The 24,623-nt window shown below is 37.0% G+C and overlaps 1 protein-coding gene across 5 annotated transcripts in view; it reads right to left on the bottom strand.

The window, feature by feature from the left end:
• Window positions 1-368: 368 nt before the first annotated feature.
• Window positions 369-24,623, bottom strand: part of LOC127946467 (collagen alpha-1(XI) chain) — a 61,685-nt gene continuing 37,430 nt past the window's right edge. For all 5 annotated transcript variants that reach the window (XM_052543061.1, XM_052543059.1, XM_052543062.1 and 2 more), the window contains 28 exons: window positions 24,394-24,483; window positions 22,277-22,330; window positions 20,059-20,166; window positions 19,789-19,896; window positions 18,767-18,820; window positions 18,338-18,391; window positions 18,127-18,234; window positions 15,715-15,768; window positions 15,395-15,448; window positions 15,208-15,261; window positions 14,507-14,560; window positions 13,604-13,711; window positions 12,849-12,902; window positions 12,647-12,700; window positions 11,901-11,954; window positions 9,448-9,501; window positions 8,467-8,574; window positions 6,952-7,005; window positions 6,758-6,811; window positions 6,052-6,159; window positions 5,196-5,249; window positions 4,935-4,970; window positions 4,791-4,844; window positions 4,454-4,700; window positions 3,867-3,979; window positions 3,216-3,284; window positions 1,780-2,013; window positions 369-1,697 (listed from right to left, as the gene is read on the bottom strand). In XM_052543061.1, coding sequence (XP_052399021.1) covers window positions 1,551-1,697; window positions 1,780-2,013; window positions 3,216-3,284; window positions 3,867-3,979; window positions 4,454-4,700; window positions 4,791-4,844; window positions 4,935-4,970; window positions 5,196-5,249; window positions 6,052-6,159; window positions 6,758-6,811; window positions 6,952-7,005; window positions 8,467-8,574; window positions 9,448-9,501; window positions 11,901-11,954; window positions 12,647-12,700; window positions 12,849-12,902; window positions 13,604-13,711; window positions 14,507-14,560; window positions 15,208-15,261; window positions 15,395-15,448; window positions 15,715-15,768; window positions 18,127-18,234; window positions 18,338-18,391; window positions 18,767-18,820; window positions 19,789-19,896; window positions 20,059-20,166; window positions 22,277-22,330; window positions 24,394-24,483 — 2,394 coding nt within the window. In that variant the 3' untranslated portion in view covers window positions 369-1,550. The remainder of the gene's footprint in view (window positions 1,698-1,779; window positions 2,014-3,215; window positions 3,285-3,866; window positions 3,980-4,453; window positions 4,701-4,790; window positions 4,845-4,934; window positions 4,971-5,195; window positions 5,250-6,051; window positions 6,160-6,757; window positions 6,812-6,951; window positions 7,006-8,466; window positions 8,575-9,447; window positions 9,502-11,900; window positions 11,955-12,646; window positions 12,701-12,848; window positions 12,903-13,603; window positions 13,712-14,506; window positions 14,561-15,207; window positions 15,262-15,394; window positions 15,449-15,714; window positions 15,769-18,126; window positions 18,235-18,337; window positions 18,392-18,766; window positions 18,821-19,788; window positions 19,897-20,058; window positions 20,167-22,276; window positions 22,331-24,393; window positions 24,484-24,623) is intronic.

Here is a 24,623-nt window from a genome sequence, read left to right as displayed (position 1 = left end):
GGAAAGGAGCCAGAGGGACCTGTATGAAACGAGTATTAAAGTTTTTCTAAAGTAAACACGCTGTTCTCATCCTGTTCAGGCATCCCAGATGACCTGCTAATGAGCTGTAATGCATGATAAATGATACAAGGAAGTAATTAAACAACGTGTTATGCATAAGCTAGCAAACATTTATTTTAACCATAGCAGTTTTGGAATATTACAGCTCACTTATTGGCACTAAAATGATGATACCTTTGAAACTGAAGGTATCGGTCAGATGTCATTTAAAAGTAATTTTTTTTTACCATAATGGATGAAATCACACAAATGCACATACTGAACACACGGTCTGACCTAAGGAGGCAAACAAACAATCCACACCTCGGTTTCATGGTTGGTTGAGAATCCAGTTTTTAATAATAAAATGAATCATAAAAAGCACATTTAAAACAATTTCTCATTTTAGTTACAAAAATGGGTCACCGAAAAGGCCTTAGCATTGCATTCACAGAAGGTTTTGAACAAAAAAAGAGGCCAAACAGATGTTTTTTACCCCGTTAAAAATATTTAAATTAAATTAAAAATCCCCACCCAAAATATATAAACGTAACTGTATAACCAAGGTATATACAGGGCACACCATACTCACATCAGTATGGTTATTATCAAGATTTGAGGTATATGACGGATCTACAACTAAAGAAAAAAAGAAAGAAAAATCCTAAAAACAAACAAAAATGTAATTAATGTGAATGAATGGCAAGATTACTTAAATCTAGCACAGGAGACAACATGAGTTGTGTTGCATGTGCTGTTGAATCTTCCTCTTGTTGTGTTCAATGGGCCGAACTGCAAGCGACTTCGGGATGCTCAATATATACAGTAAAGGACTTACATTACAATTAATAATAGGGAACTGTTTGAATGCTGTATTTTATTTGCTTAATAATAAGTACACAATATCATCCACACAATATCATTATTTAATTCTTTATTTACTCAGTTCTATAACTTATAAATGTTCATGAGGGATTTGGAAATTGAGACTCAGATGCAATTGTACACATGCAAGTTTTGAAAGTGGATTCAGAAACACCAATAATGTACAAAATAATAATTACAGTTTTATTAAAATACATCCTCTTTCTCATAGCACCTCTTTTTTTGTATTTTGAACAAGCACCACTGTTGTCGTCTTTTTTCTTTTAATTTATTTTCTTTTTTTTTGCGCTGCACCGATAAACTCCGAATGAGAGGTCCTCTCCTTCTCCATCTCGTGGACCTCCCAGGTTCACCGCTTGCCTTGGCTTGACGTTGTCCTTCACCTTTTCGTTCCATAACAGGTTTCATGTCATGTGATCCTTGCCCTACAAGGGCAACAAGTATTTTCCTGGGTAATACATGGTAAGACGTGTTCGCTACCCCATTTTTTTTTTTTATTCAAAACTTGCATGTGGCATGAACAGGGGCTTGATGGTTTGATGAGATCAAGAAAAAAAGTCTTGACTCGTGCGCTAACCCGTCCTGCCCTGCCAAGTTATAGGTATTTTTTTCTTTGTCTGTGTTTTTTAGCCAAGGAAGCAGACTGGACCAACTTCAAATCCAAATTTCTGGTTGGGATCCCCAAAGTCAGGTATCATCACATCAATGATCGGAACCTGATCGATCTTGGGAGTGTTGATCTCCAGTACCGTCTTCCCGTAGCCCTTCCTCACCTATAAGATGAGAAAAGCACAGTCAGAAACGTGCACTGCATATTTAAATGATGCATATTTAAATCTAAGACTGAAGACTCACCGCGCAGCCGTCTGAAAGGGCCTTGATGAAGGGGTTGTTGTCATATGAGATCTCCTCGTCATTGGAGCCGAGGAAGCGTAGTGCCCTGTCGTAGCTGTCCGTAGTGGCATCGTGCCAGGCGACCGACTGGTGGCAGCTGTAGGTGAAGTTCTGCCTGGCGGAGGCTGTCAGTAGTTTGAGAAACGTCATTTGGACCATGTTTATAGAGTTGCCTTCTGCATCCACGTATGAAAGCTTGGGGGTGAAAACAAAAATATAAAGGTTAGAAAGATTTAGAAAGGTTAGATGGAAAGGTTTTCAGGATTCAACATTTTAAGAGTTTGTTCAGCAGCATTTTCACTTGGCACACCAAATGTTTTTGTATATATATATATATTTATATATATATATATATATATATATATATATATATATATATATATATATATATATAAATAACATAATAGTAATAATAATATCCGCAATAATAGTTTTACAACACATTTTACAACAGCAATGTTAAAAACATTACACAAAGCCAAACTATAAACTCATTATTATGTTTGGGGACCTCAATAATATCATCTTATTTTTGAATACATATTTGTTAATTTTATGATATAATATAATATAATATAATATAATATAATATAATATAATATTAGTGCTGTCAAATGATTAATCGTATCCAAAATAAAAGTTTTTGTTTACATAATATATGTGTGTTCACTGTGTATATTTATTATGTATATATAAATACAAACACATGCATGTATATATTTAAGAAAAATATGTTATGTTTATATATTAATATATATATATATATATATATAATATAAAATATAAGAAAATACATATATAAATGTATATACATGTATATATTTAAAAAATATATGCTGCATGTGTGTATTTATATATAAATAATAAATATCCACAGTACACATACATATATTATGCGAACAAAAACATTTATTTTGGATGCGATTAATCATTTGACAGCATTAAATATAAAAGATTGCTTTAAAGTATTCATTTTAAAGCAAGTCACAGGTTTCATAGGCTCCAATACATTGATTTAAAACGGGTAAAGTTGGAACTCTGAATAATAGAAAAACATTGCTTCTGACAAAGTAGAAAACAGTAGGAACAGACACCAGAATCATAAAACCGGCATGTTTCACAGAAGTGCAGCGGCACCTTCATAACTCTCAACTACATCAAACATGAATGCGGTGTGTATGTGTTCTTGTGTTTGTGGGTGGGTGTGCTCTGCTTGTTGATGGACCCAGGGCTACAGCGACAGCAGTTTTTAAAAGCCCAGCTCTTACTGGTGTCTATCCAATGGTTGAGTAAAGAAAAAATACTAAGCAGACCACTCAGGTCCTTTTAGTTTCGAAGGACAAGATGGTGTTTTTCATAAAGTAGGAGATGAAAGAAGAGCGAGAAAGTGCACTTACTATTTTGCCACGCTTAAATTCACTGAACCAGGAGCCAGGAACCTCTTTGGGCCATGAAGATATCCTCACCTTAAAGATGAGAGGAAGAAAAACGTGAAAAAACATGACAGCAAAAGACCAGCTGTGCGTATAGATTTAAATGAACCGTATATTCACTTTAGCCAAAATGTAATAAAATTAAACCCAGTTATTTTTTTTTAATACAGCATCTGTTCCAGTTATTGGAATTGGAATGCAACAAATTTGATCCAATTTGAACCTTTTTTCCTGATCTTTTGGATCTGAATGCACAGATAAACATTACAGTATAAGCTGCTGGAAAGACAAAACATTTCAAGTAATTCTAAAAAAGTAGAACTTATAATTTTTGCTTTATAAGGGGAACAATGCAAACTACCGATGAAAATTAGCACTTTTGAGCTAACTCGGGTACATTTACATTGTTTTAATGTTTATTAATGTACACTGTCCCCTTTCAAATAAAGAAATTACAAATTACATGCGTAAGGATCTACATCTCCAATAAGTAACAATCATACTAAAAAAGGCTCTCCTGTGGTCTTTAAGTGAAAACTCATTGTATGTGACAGAGTTAAGATGTTGTTATCTTGTCCGGCTGTTATTGGCTAGTTCTTCCAGAATGCCACTCACTCCATTTGACTTTTTATCAGGAAAGATGCAGGTCTCGCCTCCTGCTGTGAAGTTGCAGTACACTTTGAAGGAGTCCCCGGGGCATCCCTGGTTGGGATCGATGTAGTATTCACCTGAGAGAAAAAAAACCTCATCAGACATCATTGTCTAGAACGACCAAAGGGTGCAGTCGGAAATCATTTAGAACACATACAAAGATATCCTGGCTATTCATTTCCACATCTAAACACACACACTTCACAGGCATCAGCAGTGGCGATGCATTGTGTAAATAAAATAGCAGGCTTATGCGAGTGCGGTAAAAGCAGCTCTGAAAGGTCAGTGTAAGAGCTGGCATTTTGTAAGCCATGATTTGGGAGGGAGAGGTTAGCGCTCGCTGGAGTCCGCAGAATGCTAAACATCTTCCCAATCAGCCGTCGACTGCTGCTGCCGTTATTCAAATCCTCCTGAGTGACAGGTTTAGAATTTCCGAAGCACAGCCAATACCTCCTGAGCAGCTTGGAAACCAGCAAACGCCGCATGTTTTCCAGATTTATCTGTTGAACAGTGTCTCCTTTACCCCCCCCCCCCCCACCTCATTTGCTTACCATCTGAGAATTCTGGGTGAGCAAGCTGTAGGTCTTTACAACTTCGTGTGGGGTTGCTTTGCGTGCCCATGGGGTACTTCATTCGCTCGATGTCCTGTTTGAGGTTATTCAAGGAGCCGAAGATGTCTTCCATGCCCTCTCCGTAGTCCAGGATGGTGTCGGCCTCGTCCGCTTGCATGTCGATGGAGCGACGGGATTTCTTGGGCCTCTGGATAGGTAGAGGCTGAATGATTTCACCAGGAGGACCCTATGGAATGAGAGAATGAGTGTGCGCTCCATGAGCCTCTTGCAGTTTATATAATTAAAATCTCCTTGAAGAAAGCAGAAGTTCATTTACAGGAGGACCAGGAGGTCCGGCCGACCCGGTGTCTCCTTTTTGACCAGCAGGACCCTGCAAGAAGACGATTTAAAAACCATGAGTCCATTGCTAACGTCATTATAACAAGCCCACCGAATTGATTAGTGATAAAGTGGTACTTACAGATGAACCCTTGGATCCCTTTGGTCCTTGTGGTCCCTAAATAAAAAAAAAAATGGAAATGCATTTTATGAACACTGGCCTGCAATATGTACATGTATTAAGAGTGGAGCCTGCCAAATATAGTTAAAATTACTGAATGACTAACATCCAAAAGTTTGTAGTTTCTTATGCTCACCAAGGCTGCATTTATTGATCAAAAATACAGTATAAATGTAGTACAACATTGAACGCAAGATGCCGGCAAACAAAGCAAAGACTCACAGGCAATCCAGGAGGACCAGCTGGGCCAATCGGACCAGAAGCACCACTGATACCCTGCAGTTTAAAGAGCAGAAGGTTAGAAACTAGAACTTCATATTATTGATTTGTAAATGGATCTATAAAACAAGCTTGTAAGATGTTGGCTAACTTTTAACAACTGTGAAGTGATTGTCTTTAAAACTACAATTCTTTTGTCGCAGAGATGAAAATGACTCTTGTTAATGATAATGTTCTGGTGTGTATTACACACTGATCATTACATTTCATTAAAGTCAAGGACTTTTGAGTTAATTCTTTGGGGAGAAATGCAGGCTCTGTTGCAGTAACAGATGCAGTAACAGATCGGAAATCCGTCTTGTGGGAAACGTTTTCAATTTTATTTCCAAACACACATAAGACTATAGTTTCATTACGCTTAATCATAATTTTTTTTAAAGTTGCATTGCTTTAAAACATTGAAAAAGGGCCAGATGAGTCCAATGCAATTTCTAATTGTTTATTCATTCAAGGTTGTGCATTAGGCAGGTGTTGTATGGTTCTTCAACGAGGCATAGAAAAACAAACATTTCACAGTTCGACTGTGGAAAAAAAAAACGTAACCGCACTGGTGTTTGATGGGAACGTCTGGTGTAATAGAATTACCGCTGGCTCTGAGAACCTTTCATGACAGCTTCATCCATAACACGATTATGATGATGTACACAGATGCAATAAGTGCAGACGTTATTGTCTCATTGGGTCGTTACTTTAATTTACAAGCATTACAGGAGGAGAAGTCCTGATAGGTGCACTGATGGAGGTACAACATTTGTTGTGTGGTGGGGTGGAAAGGACAGATAAATCATTAGTGACTCACAGTATCACCCTTGCCGCCAGCAGAGCCCTGAGGACCAGGCAAACCCCGATCTCCCTTCTCTCCCTGCTCACCGGGGGGTCCGATGAGACCAATAAGACCAGGGTGACCCTAGAAGAAAAATGCATATGATGTTGGATGTTACAGATCAGAAGATCAGCTGATGGTCAACTTTTATGCAATATGTACAGACAACAATGGTTTTATGAGCACAAAGCCTGATCCCAACAGTCAAAGACTATATACATTATAAATACATTTGTATGGCTTATTACGAAAAAATAAAACAAAGACAAAAAAAATAACAATTTAATTAAATTAGCAATGTGAAAAATAAACGAAAACTTTGATTTATTATTTACATTATATGAATAACTATATTTTCATTGCTGAATATGAAGAAAACAAAACAAACAAACAAAATACTTAAAAAAAATATTTACAGACATATACAAAAAACATATATTAAATATTATTTACTTTAAATAAATACATTTGCATGGTAAAATATGAAGAAATAAAATATTTTGCCCGACTTGTGACACTAAAAGACAATAATAGACTTTAAACTTTTCCCCTGGCTGTGAAACTTTTCCTCTGGCTTCCTGGAGTGACCAAATCTAGTCTTTATCTTTGACCTTGAGCCTCTCTGAAATGTAAGACACCACATTAATAAAAATGGCAGGAAAAGAAATCGAATGTCACTCACCTTCTCACCCTTAGAGCCGGGGTCTCCTTTCAGGCCGGGGAGACCAGGAGGTCCCTAAATATCAAAGAACCAACAGTAAGAATTCAATTTGCACACATATACCCACATGTACACGAACACACACACAGCAAAGAGAGAGAGGGTGAAAGGCAGACAGAAAGAACGAGCAAGGGCAATGGGGTCTCTCTTCTTACCATTGGTCCAGGTGGGCCGTCTTGTCCAGGAGCACCAGGAAGTCCTTGTTCACCCTGTGAAAATCCATCCAATTACAACAGCCATTACTGCACCTTTTTTTCTTTTTGTTTATGGTTTGTCATTGATTTACTGTGGGCTGGACAATGATTTATAGCTCAGATACTACAAATAATGTTTTCAAATAGTCAAGGAACAGATACAGATTGTACAAGAGCAAGTTACAGATTGTAAACTCAAAGAGAGGCTATTTATTATTCTGTGAAGTGTAACATATAATTCTGTTTTTGTTTGTGTGCATTTAGGCCATTCAGTGGCCACACAAATTATTTGAGTACTTAAGCCACACTTAAAAATGCATGAACTCCGTTGCGTTGCTTGTCCGCAGTGCAACAAAATGAATCACAGCTGAACTTGTACACTGACAACTTTAAGACCAAAAGTCACTTGCACTGGCAGTGGTGAGTAGTAAACAGTTCGAATTACCAGGAAAATGCCATGTAACATAATCAATATTCATGAGCTTGAGAAAGTTTAGAGAAAAGGGTTAAACATCATAGAGAACGCCACTTGGTTTCAATTATATATATATTAGGGCCAGGACTTTAACGCGTTAATTGAGATTAATTAATTACACAAAAAATAACGCGTTAACTAAGATTAATTAATTACAGAAAAAAAATTCCCGCATTTTTAATAACTCATTTTTGCACCGCGGAACGTTTCTCACTGGATTTGTTTCGGCGGACCGATTATACTGAAGCACCAACTAGCGCTCGCTCCGCATATCACTGCAGTACATCGAGCCTCAAGTACCACCTCAACGCAAAACATATAGCAGCTTACGTGGACTTTACACTTTATGTTGAACTATGTATTATTTTGTTGGTGCAACAGTTTATGTTGAACTCTTTATTGTTTTGGCCAAGGTTATTGAGAGTTGGACCTGAGTATGTTATGGCCTCTGAAGCAACAGAGAGATGTTTTCTAATAGTCAGTGTTTCCAATGTTCTGAATGTAATTGACAGTATTGTGTTTTACTTAAAAAACTCTTTACAGAAGGTTCCAGCACCTATAAGCTTCCTGAATTTCTGAAATGTACTATTTCTAAATTGCTTCTAAATATGCTATTGCTATACTTCATGGCAAAAATTGCACTGGTCTGCTAGACTTGGTTGAACAAAAAAAAACAATTAAAAAAAAAAACAATAAACAATTTAAAAAAAAAAAAACAATTAACAACAATAAACAAAATAAAAAATTACTTCTCACTGTTTTCAGGTCAAATATTTATATGCGATTAAGATGCGATTAATTTCGATTAATTAATTACAAAGCCTCTAATTAATTAGATACATTTTTTTAATCGAGTCCCGGCCCTAATATATATATATATATATATATATATATATATATATATATATATATATATATATAAATAATACTATTAAGGGCCACTGTGTATATGTGTATGTATTAAGATGTGTAGTTAGTTGATGAGTGACATGGGAACCCACCACAGGACCAGGGATTCCTCGTAGACCTTCAGGACCAGGCTTTCCAGGAGGGCCTTGAGGGCCAACTGGTCCAGTTTTACCTGCTGGACCCTCAGCTCCTGCCTCACCCTAACGAAAACAGAGAATACATTTTCATTTTAAATAAATAATATAAAGTACACACTACCATTCAAAAGTTTTTCAAATAATTTAATTTTTCTATTCAGCGATGAATTAAACAGATCAAAAGTGACACTGTTATACAAAATAATAATAATAATAATAATATGTTTTAAAAAAAATTATGTTCCAGATAAATGCTGTTCTTTTCTATTTAACTTTCTATTTATCAAATGCAATTTTTTCTATTTATCAAAATGTATTCTATTTATCAAAACATGATTTATTATATAACTATCTATATTTATCACTCCAGAAAACAAAACGTATCATGGTTTCCACAAAACTATAAAGCTGCAGAACTGTTTACAACAATGATAAAAAATAAAATAAAAATAAAAATCAATCTTGAGAATCAAATCTCTGAAGGATCATGTGACACTGTGGACTGAAGTAATGATGCTAAACTTCAGCTTTGCCATCACCGGAATACAAGACATTTTGCAATATATTAAAATAGAAAACAGTCATTATAATGTCATTATAATACTATTTCACCATATTCCTGTTTTTACTGCATTTTGGATAAAAATGGTAGTGGTAGTGTACCTTTTAGAAATGATTACATATTTATAGAATTCTACTGTTTAATATAAATGACTAATTAAAGGTGAGAAACAAAAAAAATTAGGTTATAAGGGTTAAGCTGATGAACTAGAGCTAAAACACAGCCTACACGCTTCAGTCCCACAGTGACCGTCTTTCCACACTTATTAACAGTGAGTCACTCTGTCACTCTGTCAGAGATGTGCTTTTCTCCCATGGCTCGCTGTGCATTAATTATGGCAGTGAAGGTTGAATTGATTTGGAATGATGCGTTACCTTGGCGCCCTTCTCTCCTTGTCTGCCTTCAGCTCCAGGAGACCCCGGGGGTCCCTGTGGATAGAGAAAAGGACATTTTATTTGAGATTTTTTTCTCGGCTGGGCTATAAAACAAATGTGAAAAAGGTCATCACGGTAGCACTTCAGAGATCTTGCTTGATGGCCATTAATGGGCAAATGGATCCACTTGAATGTCTTTTGTGTTAACATACACTCATTCGTTCTGTTATCAGTAAACGTGACCGGGGCTAGTCGTCACATTTTCACATTTTTAGTGAATATTTCCTTGGACAATTGGCTACAAAAAAAGTGAACACTTATACCATTATATTCATTAAAAATATGGTTAAAAATATTTTTTAATGAAAAAAAAAAAAAAAAAAAATTGAATTCTACTACTTAAACAGTGACAGCTTGCTCCAGCCTGACATCTATGACAAATGCCCTTGCCCTGGCAACAACTTTCCAGTTAAAATCTACTTCTTATATATATATATATATATATAGCTTGGTCAGCATGGTTTAATGGTGTTTATCTAACTGGGTTGGAAAAATATTCAAATTTTAGTTGGATGATTAAAAAAGAACTCTGTTTTGAACTCGATGTTTGAAACTAGCATATAAAACAACTGCTAGAGAAAATATACATTTGTTTAATTGGAGTTTTGACCTTATACTGCACATAGTTGCTGAGATAAAACCTGCTTAACAATTTCCCCTCGACTCCCCTGTGGGATTTTAATTGAATGAAGACCAGGAAAAAAAATCAACTAATGACAGCTGGAAGATTCACCAAATACAATAATTCTCAAGATAGTTAATAGTCTAGGGACTGTCTCTTGGGTCCAAGACTGAACAGAGGGCAAGAAACAAAAGAGAGAGAATAAGCAAAGGAATCTCCATATTTATTTCCAACCACGGTCGGCAAAATGCTGAGAAAGCAGAACGTCTCTGTGTTTGATCCAAAATAAGCTCTAGCCGGAATTATTGATGCAGGAGACTTAACTCTACAAGATGAGTCTTCCTGCGAGCGTCTTCCTCTTGCAGGATTAAAACACCTTTGATGATGAAATGGCAGTTTCTCTAGCCACAGTCCATCAGCCATTACTATCCGTGTATGCTGATAGAGTATATCATTTTTCCAGGGAGAGCTCCATCAAGCAAACTGGGAAAGCGAGTGGTGTTTTCTCTACATTTTGCATGAATAATGGATGTGTGTGTGCAAAGAGATGCCATAAAGCTTTACAGAGGAATAATGGGATAGCACAGTGTTGCTAGGGCTGGCTACTAAAATACAACCAGGGCTGTTTGCCATATAGTAAGAGTCTTCACAAGAGGATCTGTGACCCCTGGAGACTCCAAAGTACTACTATGGGGGTACAGCAGTTATTTATACTTGGTACTAAAATCTGTTCTAGCTGATCTGGTTAAAACTGATTTGACCAGTTTTAACCCTAACCCTAACCTAACCCTAACCCTAACCTGTCAATCAACCACTGCCAGTTACATAAAATAGGTTCACTTCAAATAAAACTAAGGATAAGAGCTTAAAGATAAATATTTTAGTGCTTTCCACATTAAAACGTGCTAAATAAATGTAAAATACAATTATATGAGTTTATGCATCAAGAACACAAAGGGTCGAATGCAAGTTCAGTGTAAATGCAGCAAAATTGATATTACAAGACAAAGGGAACTACTGATATATCACTTGCTGGTTTGATAGTGTGCTGTGAAAAACACCTTAATACAATCTAAATTTAAAAAAGTTAACTTTTTTTCCTTCCGCAAAAAATATGTACTAATTTGGTGACTGGCGAAACAACTATTTTCTGAAAGGCAATGGGGTATCATTTGGCAGAACAAATGTCTCTTGATGTTGCAGTGGGAGAGGATTTTGAATTCCTGTCCCAAATGTGACAGTTATATTTCCTCTTCCTCAGTGACATCCTTTACAACGCCGTCCCCTCATCGCTGTCACTCAAACAGGCCTGGGATCAATATAACGTCTGGACTGATTTTCTTCTTTCATCCTGAGAGAGATGTCAGACTGCAGTGGAGGAAATGAGTTCTGGCTCTGATGCCATTTAAACGCTGTTTTCGATTTCAGTCTGATAATTTACTATGCACTATTCACCATCCTTTGAAGGACTTTCTTTTTTATCGCTTTGCTGTTGAATAGTATGACCCTGGGTGAAAACCAGCGATCATCTGTGCTGATGTCTTTAAACAAAAATGTGACTGTTTTGCAGAGGTCAGGATCTTCAATCGATAAATCAATATTAGTATAAGTTTATTTGTTCCATTCTGAGTGAGAAAGAGTATTTTGTCTATTTCTTGGAAAATACAAAATATTGATCATTAAGAAGGCTTGTTTTCCATGTCAAAAATACCTGATCAATATACTAAATGGATGCTGCTTAAAATATAATAGTGATGAAGACTATACATACTCTTTTGCCAGGAGGTCCAGGTGGGCCAGCTTCTCCAGAAGGACCAGGAGGTCCCTGTAACAGAGTGAAGGAAGAAACTGAAACAAAAACAACACAACTGAACCAAGCCCATTATAGATAATAGACTTTAGGTCTAAAACTAAACTTTTCATAACTAAACTGTCTTTTATAATTTTGTGGAATTCACTGAACTCAATTAAGAGACACTGGGGTTTCAAAAGCATGCTAATGTTGGACGGATACAATTTGACAAAATTATTCAGCTGTGTGATTGATTTGATTCTAAAATGATAAACTTCTAATCAGAGAAGGGAAGCTGTAAGCATTTCTGTGAAAGTTTGTTGCACAAAACAAACCTCCCCTCATTAAATTTTCATAGAAGTGTAGCTTATAAATGGGTCTCTGTGAGACACTCACATTTGTAAACCTGCAGATTCAGATACATTGAATTTAACGGTAAATTAAACAATTTCCTCGCACTGGAATATCCAAATTACTGTAATAAATGTTAATAAGGACTGCAGTTTATTAGGCTTAGGCAATTATGTTTGACTTCCATATATCAAACAACAGTTTATTTATCTATCTGTACTTTATATATACTTATGTTAGATGTGAAAACAATGCTCTGCAATTTAATGCATTCATCAGGAAATTGTATTGGAAGACAAACAAATAATTAAAAAATGTAACTTTTTAGTAAAATATAGTCAAAGGTATTCCACCTAAGTATTGTTAATACTTACAGGTTGACCAGACTCTCCATCCTCTCCTTTTTCTCCTGGGCCTCCATCTGTTCCCTGATAATTTAATAGACAACATTTCAGAGGCAAATTAGTTTGACTATGACTTTTTACACTGCAAAGAGTCATATCAGACCATTAAAAAAATAAATTAAAATACAAATAATAATTTACAGGGCTTTTAGTGATGGATTTTGGCACTTACAGCAACACCTGGCTCACCGGGTGGACCTGGGTCTCCAGGAAAACCAACAGGGCCCTATATTAGCAGATTGAAAACACGGGTTTAACAGAGTGATGTGTGAATAACTTAAACACTAAATTATTTTACTGTACGTATGTACTTAATTTCCTTAACAGTTATTAGGACCTACAAAACTAAATTTATCAGTTGAAGTCACAGTAACATTTCAAATGAATTACAATCTTTTATTCATCTTGGACACATATAATGCTTTAATAATTTCTAATTAGAGGAGGAAGTCTCATATTTGGGTCAGTTGTGACCTAATGGTTAAAGAGTCAGACTTGTAACCTGAAGATGTCAGATTCGAGTCTCAGGTCTGGCAGAAAATGTTGGTGGAGGGAGTGAATGTACAGTGCTCTCTTCCACTCTCAATACCACGACTGAGGTGAGACCCTAGAATAAGGCACCAAACCCCCAAATGCTCCTCGGGCACTGCAGCAAAAATGGCTGCCCACTGCTCTGGGTGTGTGTGTGTGTTCACTACTGTGTGTGTGCACTTGGATGGGTGAAATGTAGAGCACAAATTCTGAGCATGCATTACCATACTTGACAACACGTCATGTCACTTCACTTCAGTTCTCTTTTCTCTTATTTAATAAGCATAATCCATCTAAAATAGTTTTTTTTTTCAGTAAGGCTCACCTCACTGTTGTAGCGGCTTCTAACATTTCATGCCTTATACATGAACAAGATCTCATGCCAGCTATACTTACAGGATTACCCTTGGGTCCATCATCTCCAGGGGGTCCTTTGGGACCTGCAGGTCCAGCAGCACCAGGTGGACCAGCTTCACCTTTCTCTCCTCTCTCACCTTTTGGGCCCTGCAGCATATATAATAAAGATGAAAGGGCCGAATAAAGAGCCCCGAGGCACTCCATGAGCAAAAGCACCCTGAGAACAATGAGTGCAGCCATGCTCTACATTTTGATATAGCAATTCAAAAGTTAATCAGCCAATTATGTCAGTATTGACAGGTTAGAATTTTGACAGGCTGAATTTCAGTCTACAAATTTAGATATTCCATAAATAACAAAAAGTTGACTTTTTAGCTTTAGTCAACTGATTTTTCCTCTGATATCCACTTGTAATGTTACTCAAGGTTTTTGTGGCACAAAGGTTTCTGAACACCAACCAGGCATTGCTAATGTGTTAATGGACAAGTCACAGGTTTATGTATTTCTGGTGTCAAAAATTTAAGAAATGAAGCTGCTTTTTTTCAAGTTTACTTTCCATAAAAGGGCATTTTGAGTAACAGTATATATATATATATATATATATATATATATATATATATATATATATATATATATATATATATATATATATATATATATATTTTTTACATCACACCTTTATTCTAAAAGTTCAAGGGAAATTAGATTTTTCATGATATGAAGTAACCTATCAACAGTGTGAACAATATTGTATTTCAAATGTCACTGTATTAAGCAATTCATTATATGATGAGAGGAAAGACCTTTATTGGAATCATTACTGCAATTTAGCGACTTACTTAGTGTGGCCGCTTAATTTGAGACAATCAATAGAGCCCGAGAAGCTTACAGGAAGTGATTACGCGCACCACCACACAGGTTTCTTGTGAAAACTTTACTTACCCCAGGTCCAGGCTCACCAGGAGGTCCGGGGTTTCCAGCTTCTCCTTGCTCACCCTGTTAAGGATATTACTAGTTAAGGTATTGCACAACACCATATAATTGTACTGTAAAATATTAACAATATTCCATTCAACTCGAAAAGACAGAATTTACAGCTTTCTACTAGGTAAAGTGCAAATAATCATACTGAAGTTAAAGTTAAACTTCCATTTGAAAAGGTAATTCTAGTTTCTTCAAATTTAGACAATTAGTAGCACTGCCATTTTGTTGATTTGCCTTATGATTGAAGATCAGAGATGTCAAGTAGACGCTAATGGAATTAAATCATATGTAGTGTTCGCTAAATAAAGCTGCATGCTATTTCCTGGTTGTTTCGTAGCTTATATGGTCTGGGCTGTAGTGGACATAACATTTGGCTTCTAATGGATGTAACATCATGGTGACCTGTTACATATTCTAAATTCATCTCCATAGCCAGCCACAGCATTAAATATTGATGGCCTGTGGGCCTGCCAAACAGCAGTGAAATGGAGGGGTATTTTCAGAACTGTGTTAATGTAGGCATTAATCGTTTTGTTGTACTAATTCAGACAAAGGTTTGACACGAATAATAAATGAATGAAGTCTTTAACAGAGATTTGAAACAGGACCATAGACACCATATTTCCGGGAATAAACACTGGAGCTGGGACTATTCTTACCTTCTCACCCACAGATCCCATTCCTCCTATTCCACCAGGAGGACCTTGTGGACCCTTCAATAAAAAAGTCGATTTGTGAAGAGGCATACGTGAAAACCATTAACGCTAAAGCCATTTAGTTAAAGTGGTGTAATTTAATGGATTTGCAGATGGGAAAAAAATGTTCAATGTTGAGTGATAGTCTTACATCAGCACCAGAAGGACCTTGAGGACCTCTGGGACCAGGTGGGCCAGGGGGACCCTGCAATGAAACAAGAAGAGAGACAAATGAGACTTTACTAATAGATGTAGGTTAAAACAATTAATAAAATTAAATTAAATTAAGGCAAAATAAAATTAAAAACCAAATAACACAAGAATAAACCGAACCCTTAAAAGCTTGATTAGCAATTTTTTTTCCCTGTATTCATTTATTTCACATTTACATTATAAGTTGTGTCAAAGGCAGTTGAAAATAAATAAATAAAAACGTACAACTATAGTTAATAATTGGTTAAAACATCTTACCATAGCGCCAACGTCTCCATTTTCTCCTTTCTCACCAGGTGGTCCAGGAAGACCCTGTGAAAAAACAAATGAATATTCTTGTATTTATGTGCATTTATAATAATATAAATGTCCATATTTTTATATACTATACTACACTGACATCAGCAACTGTGCAAACAAATCTGCAAAGTCACACTGTTGCTGTGAGGCAAAAATGGGCCAAAATGGGCCCTCTGATGAAAAGAGAAGAATAATCAGGCTCAGATGCAGTTACCGGAGGACAGCAATAATGCTTCATTTCAGAATTGGCAGAGGAAGCCAAAAGGACCATATGGCAAATGGAAGAGGCAGAGGCGGAATGCGGGAGTGTTTATTGAGTTTCACTGTCATCTTGAAATCTAAGAAAGCAGTTAATATCCTTTGTTAGATTTTTAGCTCATGTTCAATGTGAACACTATATTGTTTGTCACCTTTTCAAAGGTGGCAAATAGCGAGAGGTGAAAAACATAGAGGACATTTAACATTAAGAAGAATATGAAAGGTATTTTATCCAGCACAGAAAGTCATCACAAGTTTCATTTGAACATTTGGGGAAGGACACGTCCCCCATCAAACCACTATTACTCCCTAGGACTTATAGGTAATAAATGGGCCACCAAAAAGAAGTTAGACGGGCAGCAGTGTGCAGCAACATTGTATTTGATGCTGCTCTCTGCTAAGGGGCTAGCTGAAAAATTAATGGCGTTTTTCAGCTTAATTAATGGCTAATTAAATGTTTTACCCACTGGAAAAGGTGAAACATCCATCAGTGAAGGTAAGCAGGGAAGTATTTGTGTTTTAAGGAATTGCAAAACACTTAATCATCAGAGACCTCGGGTAAAACAAATCTGTGCAGAAGAATAAACAAGCTAGACATGTGACCCCGGGATCATGCATGTTTGATCCATGACATTTACTCCCTAATTGCTTTGACTTCAGGGGCTGCTCATTCAAAGGTGTTTCTTCGTTAGCTGTGACATGTCAGGAGTGAGGACATCTAAAGTCTAATTTTGTCTGATATTTACTCGCCCAATACCCACATGCCCTGCAGACTTGGCAGACCAACACATTCTCACTGACTGATTCTCGCTCTGGTAAGAGATCTCATCAGGCAGAAGCCATTATTCAAAGACCATTAACATAAATACCCGTTAAAGCCCTTAAGGGTGTGTGTTCACTGCTCTAATGTCTATTGGACCGGGTCACTAAATGCAATTAATAAAATCCAAATGGAAGTGCATTACGCCCAATTAAAACTCAATTGAATCAGATGGCTCCGAGATTTGGTGGCATTCGAGGACTACAGGAGCAGTCGATGCTACTCCATTACAGTGATGACTCGCCTTCAGAGGAATCCGCTAATTGATGGATAGAGGAATGGCAGAACCTTGAGGCTTCCAATCATAATATGATCAAATTAAAAGAGAGATAAGATGATTTATATAAGTCTTCTACAAATACAGTGTTTACTAGTCAAACCTTATATGAACGCCGATTTGTATGGTACACAACATGGCAACTAAACTATATTTGCTAACACTAAAATAAACCAATTAAAAAACTATTTTTTTTTTTTTTATAATTTTATAATTATAATAAAATAGTTTAAATTCAGCTTTGCTATCACAGAAATATATTATATTTTAAAATATATTAAAAGAGAATACATTTATTTTAAATTATAATAATATTACTGTATTTAAATGAAATAATTTTTCAGAATGTTACTGTATATATGAGTTTAACACAAAATATATGCAAAACTGCATATGAGGCAAAAATGGTGGAGCTGTGGAGTTACATGCAATATTTTAAAGACTTTTTTTTTTTTGCATTTTATAGCCTTTATTGTGACAGTACGTTGACAGGAAAGTGAGAGAGAGAGAGGGGGGTGGGATCAGTAAAGATAAAAGTTTAGGATGCTCGAAGCGTGCTGTATGTTAGCGCACTGCCCACGAGGCTATCTAACATAATATGCAATCTTTTTTATTGCCTAATTGGTATGAATAAAGTCAGATTATCTAATGTTAGATTTTAAAGTCAATAATAGAAAATAAATACATATGTTTGAATATATCTGATTGCATAAATATAATAATAAAAACTGCAGCTATTATACCACCAGCAAACCCAAACTGAAATTGTTAATGCAATGGACCCTGCTCGTGCATGTCTGTTCTGAGTCTGTACTTATTCACAGGGCGATTCCAGCAGAGGGGGAATCAAAAGGAAATCAATTCACATCTCAAACACCTCCCAGTGCACCTACAGCCCAGGGCCACCAGTTAATGTTGTTTGTGCAGCATTAGTCTGAGTTACCATGGGACTGGGAACTCAGTTCTACACAAAATAAAAATGTTAGCTCATATTTTGGCCGTCATTTGCACTCACCTGCAGACCAATGGGACCAGGAGGTCCAGGAAAGCCACGGGATCCTTCATCTCCCTTCTGTCCAAACATACCCTGCTGTCCACGAGGACCCGGTTCACCATCAGCTCCCTGAAATAGTCATACTGTAAATCAGAGTTGCAATGCATTTTATGCAATTCAAAATGACAGCAATAATTGATGAGATGATTCTGGATGTGTAGTCAAGACGTACAGCAGGTCCAGGAGCTCCCATAGGTCCCTGAAGACCGGGTGGACCTGGTGGACCCTAGTGGACAATGCAATGAAGAAGGTGATCAGAACAACAGAGCTGTACTAAGAGATGGGAATGCACTAGAATTCAACCATTTTGTATTCTCAAACATTCAACTGCTGACACTTCTAGCACTTTTGCTGGAATAAATCCTTTTAGCTAAGTAATTTCGAGTTAGACATAGCATGGACTGACTGGACTGATTTATGATTCTTTTAGACCAATTAATTAAAAGAACTGGTTTGTAGAACTCATTAATTTGTGAATCAGACTACTGCTTGTGCTGTATGTTTGTTGTTGCATGCAACCAGCAAGGACAACACAAAATAATTATATTGAATGTCTTTTTTTTTTTTCATTAGAAGAATCAATGTCATCTAATTTACTCACCTGTTCACCTTTGTCAGCTTTGCTTCCCTTCTGGCCTGGTTCGCCCACCTCTCCCTGCAAGAGTTTTAAAGTCAGTCAGGCAAAATCCATTTTACCTTTTTAAAACTATAAAATGCATAAATCAAAGACTGGTGAATATAACTGAAAGAATCTCCATGTTGAAGTAAACCGTTTACTGTGCAGTAAAAGATATGCCGTTAGATCTGCATGAAGTTTTACTGTAAATGAATCATAAACATTTCCTCTGAAAAAAAACAGATAAAGCATTTCTACAACATATTCTTGGCACGTAAACCCATGAAGCTTGTTAGAGGATACCTATGGAGAGACAACGTTTATGGTACCCTGCGCTAATTTGGTTATAGTCCGCCTTTGCTGCTGATGATGATGGATTGGCGGCAGGGGAGAGCGACTGAGAGATAGGCATGCGTTTCAGACGGCTGTGCAGTGTGTGTGTTTGTGACGATGAAGAATGATCGCTGTCCAAAAAGTGAGGGCGAGGAATTCTGGGAAGAGATGTGAGATATACTAGAGTGATAGGAGAGAAATGATTTTCTTGTGTTCTAGTAGAATCTTTAAAACAAACAAAAAAAAAATAGAATAATAAAATAAATACTCGAGACACAACACAAGACATTTCTTGAACTAAATGTATTTTTCTTTCATACCTCACTGGCAAATAGTTTTTTAAAAGGAAATTTTTTTTTTGTAAAAACTGTTTGCTAGTAGGATAAGATAGATACATTCTCTGAAAGCTATTTAATTTGACTGATTTTACTTGACTTGATTTTTCGCGGTGCAATGAAGGTTTAGAAGTGACGATGGAAAAATTCTATTTAATCAGTAGGAAAGTTAAGATAAAGTGCAATCCATTACAGTCCCGCAGTGGTGGCTTTGAATGTTCTGTGTTAACTGACACATCAAGAGAAGCATTGTATTAATGTATCATCTAGTTTTGGTAATTTAATGTGTCCCCTCTCTACTGTCTAAATGTATTAACATGAATCAAAATTGCTATTAACCTTGTCACCATCTTCTCCAGGTGGACCCTGCGGTCCTGCTGGCCCTGGCAGACCAACTGGACCTTGTACTCCATCCCGACCGGCTGGACCTGGAGGACCTCTCTCTCCCTGAACAAAGACATGTGATAAAAGATATAAATAGCGCTAAGGTGGAGGCTATGTGGTTACTATGCTGTAAGAAACCTTAAACTATTCACCGTCACTCATAAATGTCTTATGTAATATGAGAAACACAAACTGATTATCATTGTATCTAATCAGTATAATTACCGGTGAACCCTTCTCTCCAGCAGGTCCCGGGGGTCCCTGAGGTCCAGTACGTCCAGACAACCCAATGGGGCCAGCAGGTCCTGCTGCTCCTCTCTCACCAGGGGAACCCTGTGACAAAGAGTGATTTAACATATTTGACATTTAGATACTCCATACATGCTATACAAGTCTGATTTACTGAAGCATTTACTACATTAAAGCTGCAGGAGGTAACTTTTGTAAAAATATATTTTTTACATATTTGTTAAACCTGTCATTATGTCCTGACAGTAGAATATGAGACAGCTAATCTGTGAAAAAAATCAAGCTCGTCTGGCTCCTCCCAGTGCTCCTATTGCCATTTGCAGAAATGCATCGCTCCCGGTAGGAAATCAACCAATCAAAGCTGCGGTCCGTAACTTTGTTTGTGTTCAAAATGTAGAAAAATGTATATAATAAGCGAGTACACAATGAATCCATTTTCCAAACCGTGTTTTTAGCTTGTCCTGAATCACTAGGGTGCACCTATAATAAGTGTTTATATTCGGACTATTTTAGATTGCTTCGGGGGTACCGCGGCGGAGTAACCCAGTACCTTTGTAATTCTTCATAGACATAAACAGAGAGAAGTAGTTCCGGCTACAATGTTCTTCTGCAAGACGCAAGCAGTTCTGTTTATTAACCACTAGAGCGTCAAAATTTACCGACTGCAGCTTTAATATGCTTCTAAAAATCTAGCGTACCTCATGTATTAGTCATGTATAAAGGATTCAACTGGTTTCTCCAAAACGATCACCAAACCACATCTTTTTAAGGATGTATTGTTAGTGCTGAAAATCAACATGTGGAGCTTTTGCTTATGAATGATTCTGCTCTAACCCCAAAAATCAAGACATTTCAGACAATTTCCAGACTGTTTCTTCTGTCGACTGCATAAATAACTCCATAGAAACTTAGAAAGCTAGCTCTTTGTAAAGGTTACGTATTTAACCCTGGTTCCCCGGAGGAGGGAACGGAGACGGTATGTCTTGTCAACATAATTATTGTACCACTGTTAAATGGCCGGGACACATGTCTCGGCTCCTAAGCTTAAAATGGAATGTGTGATTGCACATGTTCTTTCTTATACTGTATACCCATTTTTTTATACGGTGTTCTGCGTGTTCTAAATGCAACACTATGGGATTTAGTACCCGTTTAAAACTCGTTAAGTCTTAAAACTTACCTGAACAAGCTAATGCATTTGTAGTATCATATGTCTGTGGCACAAACAATGCGGGACAGTTTATTCACCTGAAAGTGATCTTTGCCTTTGCAAACACTGCTAATTAAGTCATTGCACTGGGGCAGTACAGAAGGTCTTCAGCAAATTAGGATGAAATTGCTCAAACAACCTGTGCAATGCACTGCGACTAACCAGTGCAACAAGCTTCCGTACAAGAGTGCGGAGAGTATTATACAATCAGTACGGCACAGCGACAGCTAAGAGGGGAAAGAACAAAAAATACTTTCTGTTGGGCGACAAATCTACTCTTAGTGGGCGAACATGCCCTTAGACTTCTTATCTCGCTTTCTAAACGTGGTTTAATTTGTAGACCCCTGCATCTTCATACAAATGCAAATGTATCCTTTATCGGACTGACACAGCTGAATTTAAGACTCCTCAATGACTTTTCATCCATCCATTCTAATCTGGCAGCACACTGTCAAGGCCTGAAAAAGAGCAATTATAGGGTGACAATACTTATCTTTTTGTTTTCTTAAGAGAAATGAATCGGTAAAGAAAAGAATGTGGTTTTAATTCGAGAAACTCTTGAGGACATTCAACGCCATGACCGTCACATGAAATCTAATGAAACAGCTATGGTATAAAATGCCAAGAGGAGGTAATTACAAACGGGTGCTGTTAATTTATCTCGAGACACTCTGGTGGTCAACATCACACCCTCTAGTGTTAGCTAATGCCACTGCATGAGGAATTTTGAGAGACACTGATCCAACTGTCTGGTTCAGTATCTCTCATTTATTGAGAGTATGGATCAGCAGTGTGCTCTTCTTTGTTTGTGCATGTGTTCGGTAGCAAAGAACACTTTTAAAATCCTTAATGGTGTTTTTGAGCCTTAGATCCTCCTGACCACTTCCTCAACCCTCTCAAAGATTCCTAAATATTGAATGTTGCTTTTGGGAGAATAAGCTACTCACACTGAATGATGGGAAACCATGGAAACAGAGTACTTACAACAGGACCAGGGGGGCCCTGAGGGCCCTCGGCTCCTTTCAAACCAGATGGACCCTGCAGAGAGCAAAAGAGAAAGAAGAACAAAATATGAATGGGTAAATAGCCCTAACAAGAAGGTTCATATCAAAGTGTCAGCATTAGATATTTTCTCTTGAGCATTATCCAGCATGGCTTCTATTGATGCTCCAAGCCAGATATAAACATGTACTGTAGGTTTAAGTGCACCTGGCCTGAGGAAACAAATCTGTCTGTAGCTCATAACTGAGATAATACATCTACCACACAATATGACCGAAACATAAGGAGGATTTCACATTGAAAGCTTTTGAGAATCCACACTGAAAGTGCTCATAGTTGTGCTTTTTCGAACTTCAGTACTTGCATGTGTTGAAAACCAATAGTGTTTGCCTTCATTATTGACATGAAACCTAGTTTTAGGCATCTCTTATGCTTAGTTTGAATCTATGGAAGCGTGAAAGAGATTTGAGAACTATAGCATAAATATCAGACTGTTTTTTAAACAATGATATCATATGGCTTTAGAAATATTGGTATATAGCACACAAATCCCATTGGGTCTTGTGCTTTTTGGAGCTTGGTCACTGTATGTCTTTGTTTAGAAAGTTGCGAAACATCACTAGCAAACATCAGAAAAAAATCTCCTTAGAGATTACATAAAACAAAGAAACAGCGTGAGGGTCAGTGATTTTTGAAATGGCAAAACTCCTATTTAGATGAATTATTATTTTGAGTCAAGGATCATAATGACTCTATTTCTGCTCTTATTCTTGCTCATAAATGTAACTGCTTTAAATATTACCTGGAACACTGTGGGAAATACAAAATCATGAAAGGATAATGCTCTAATGAATTCCTGTGAACTTCTATTCTGCAGTTTCATAAATATATACAGATATGCCGATCTCATGCAGCTCTCAGATTTCACCAACAGTATTTGAAGCTTTTTCTTAAAGGGAATAGCTAACCAAAAAATGAAAATACTCTTATGTTGCTGAAAACTTTGATTTTGAAAGAATCTTTACATAGATTTGCTGTCAAGTCCCAAAAAGTAAAAAAAAAGCCCTATAAACACAGTGCATATGTCAAAAAGTTTTCTTTATTAAAAAGTCTCCATCTTCTGAAGCCATGCCAAAGATGCTTGATGTTACTGATATCCAACCTGTACCATGTATGCCATATTTGGTTCAAGAGTTGTCACACAACTAGATTATGACTAACTTTAGTCTGTTCCTCACTTGAAATAGTGCACAAGTTGTATGGACCCCTTTTTATTTTTATTTTTATTGAAAAAAAGACAAAAAAAAAATAACATACTGGGTTTTTAAATGATTTATATTTACTGGCCTCTTTTTCTCTCGCAAGACAGATGTCAACTGGGGAACAGTAAAGATCAAAGCACTGACAAAAGCTCTCATGTGTGTGTGTGTAGGTAAAGAAATTTGTGAATCCATGTAAATTAACTTTTGGTTCTATAAACTACACTTTTAAACTAATATGAAACTAATAGAAATTACTAAGTAGTTGTGTATGCTTCATGAACATCCTTGTAGGTGCATCTCTCTGTGTGTTTGTGTGTGTGTGTTTCAGGGCTCATGGAGGTGCTGTTGTGTTTTGTGAGTGAGGGCTTGAGATTGCCTCTCTAAAGGGCAGACACACACGGTGGTCTCAGTTATGACTGTTGCTGTCCTAAGAGAGAGAGAGAGAGAGAGAGAGAGAGAGAGAGAGAGAGAGAGAGAAAATCGCCCCAGAAGAAAACAATCAGGCAGAGCATGGAGAGCCAGTCTCTGCCACTGACCTTGAGATCAGACATCAACAATGAACAAATAACATCGTGTCCCAAAATCGAATTGCCAACATTTCCAATGAAATCATTCTCTGGCCAGATAATTCATGCAAAAGACAACAACCCAGCTGCATTGAACAATGCAAAGTTAACTTTTTTGGAGGTTATACACCTTATTAAAGTCTTCATAGAGTGTATTGAAGTCCAATTCTGTGGATGTAATAAGCCAGGGCTGCTGTCTAACTCCAAGTCTACCTCTAAGATTAGGAGGATTTATTGCAGTGATTTATTCGTGATGGGAGAATGATCTTACTGTCACTCCGGGAAGACCTCTTTCTCCTGGGAACCCTCTCAGTCCTGGAGGACCGTCTTTTCCTGGACTGCCCGAAGGACCTGGATCTCCCTGTGGACAGACAGTTGGCAATTGAATAATTTATTGAGCTTCAAATATAATGAACAGAAAAATGACGCTAAATGAATTCTCAGCTGATGCTAATGAGCTCTGAACTGATGAAATGATCCTGAATTATTGCTAGCTTCAAA

The sequence above is a fragment of the Carassius gibelio genome, chromosome A24, assembly GCF_023724105.1.
Source record: "Carassius gibelio isolate Cgi1373 ecotype wild population from Czech Republic chromosome A24, carGib1.2-hapl.c, whole genome shotgun sequence".
Classification (NCBI taxonomy): domain Eukaryota; kingdom Metazoa; phylum Chordata; class Actinopteri; order Cypriniformes; family Cyprinidae; genus Carassius; species Carassius gibelio.
Note: the sequence above shows the minus strand (reverse complement) of the source record. Positions and strands in the feature narration are given on the sequence as shown.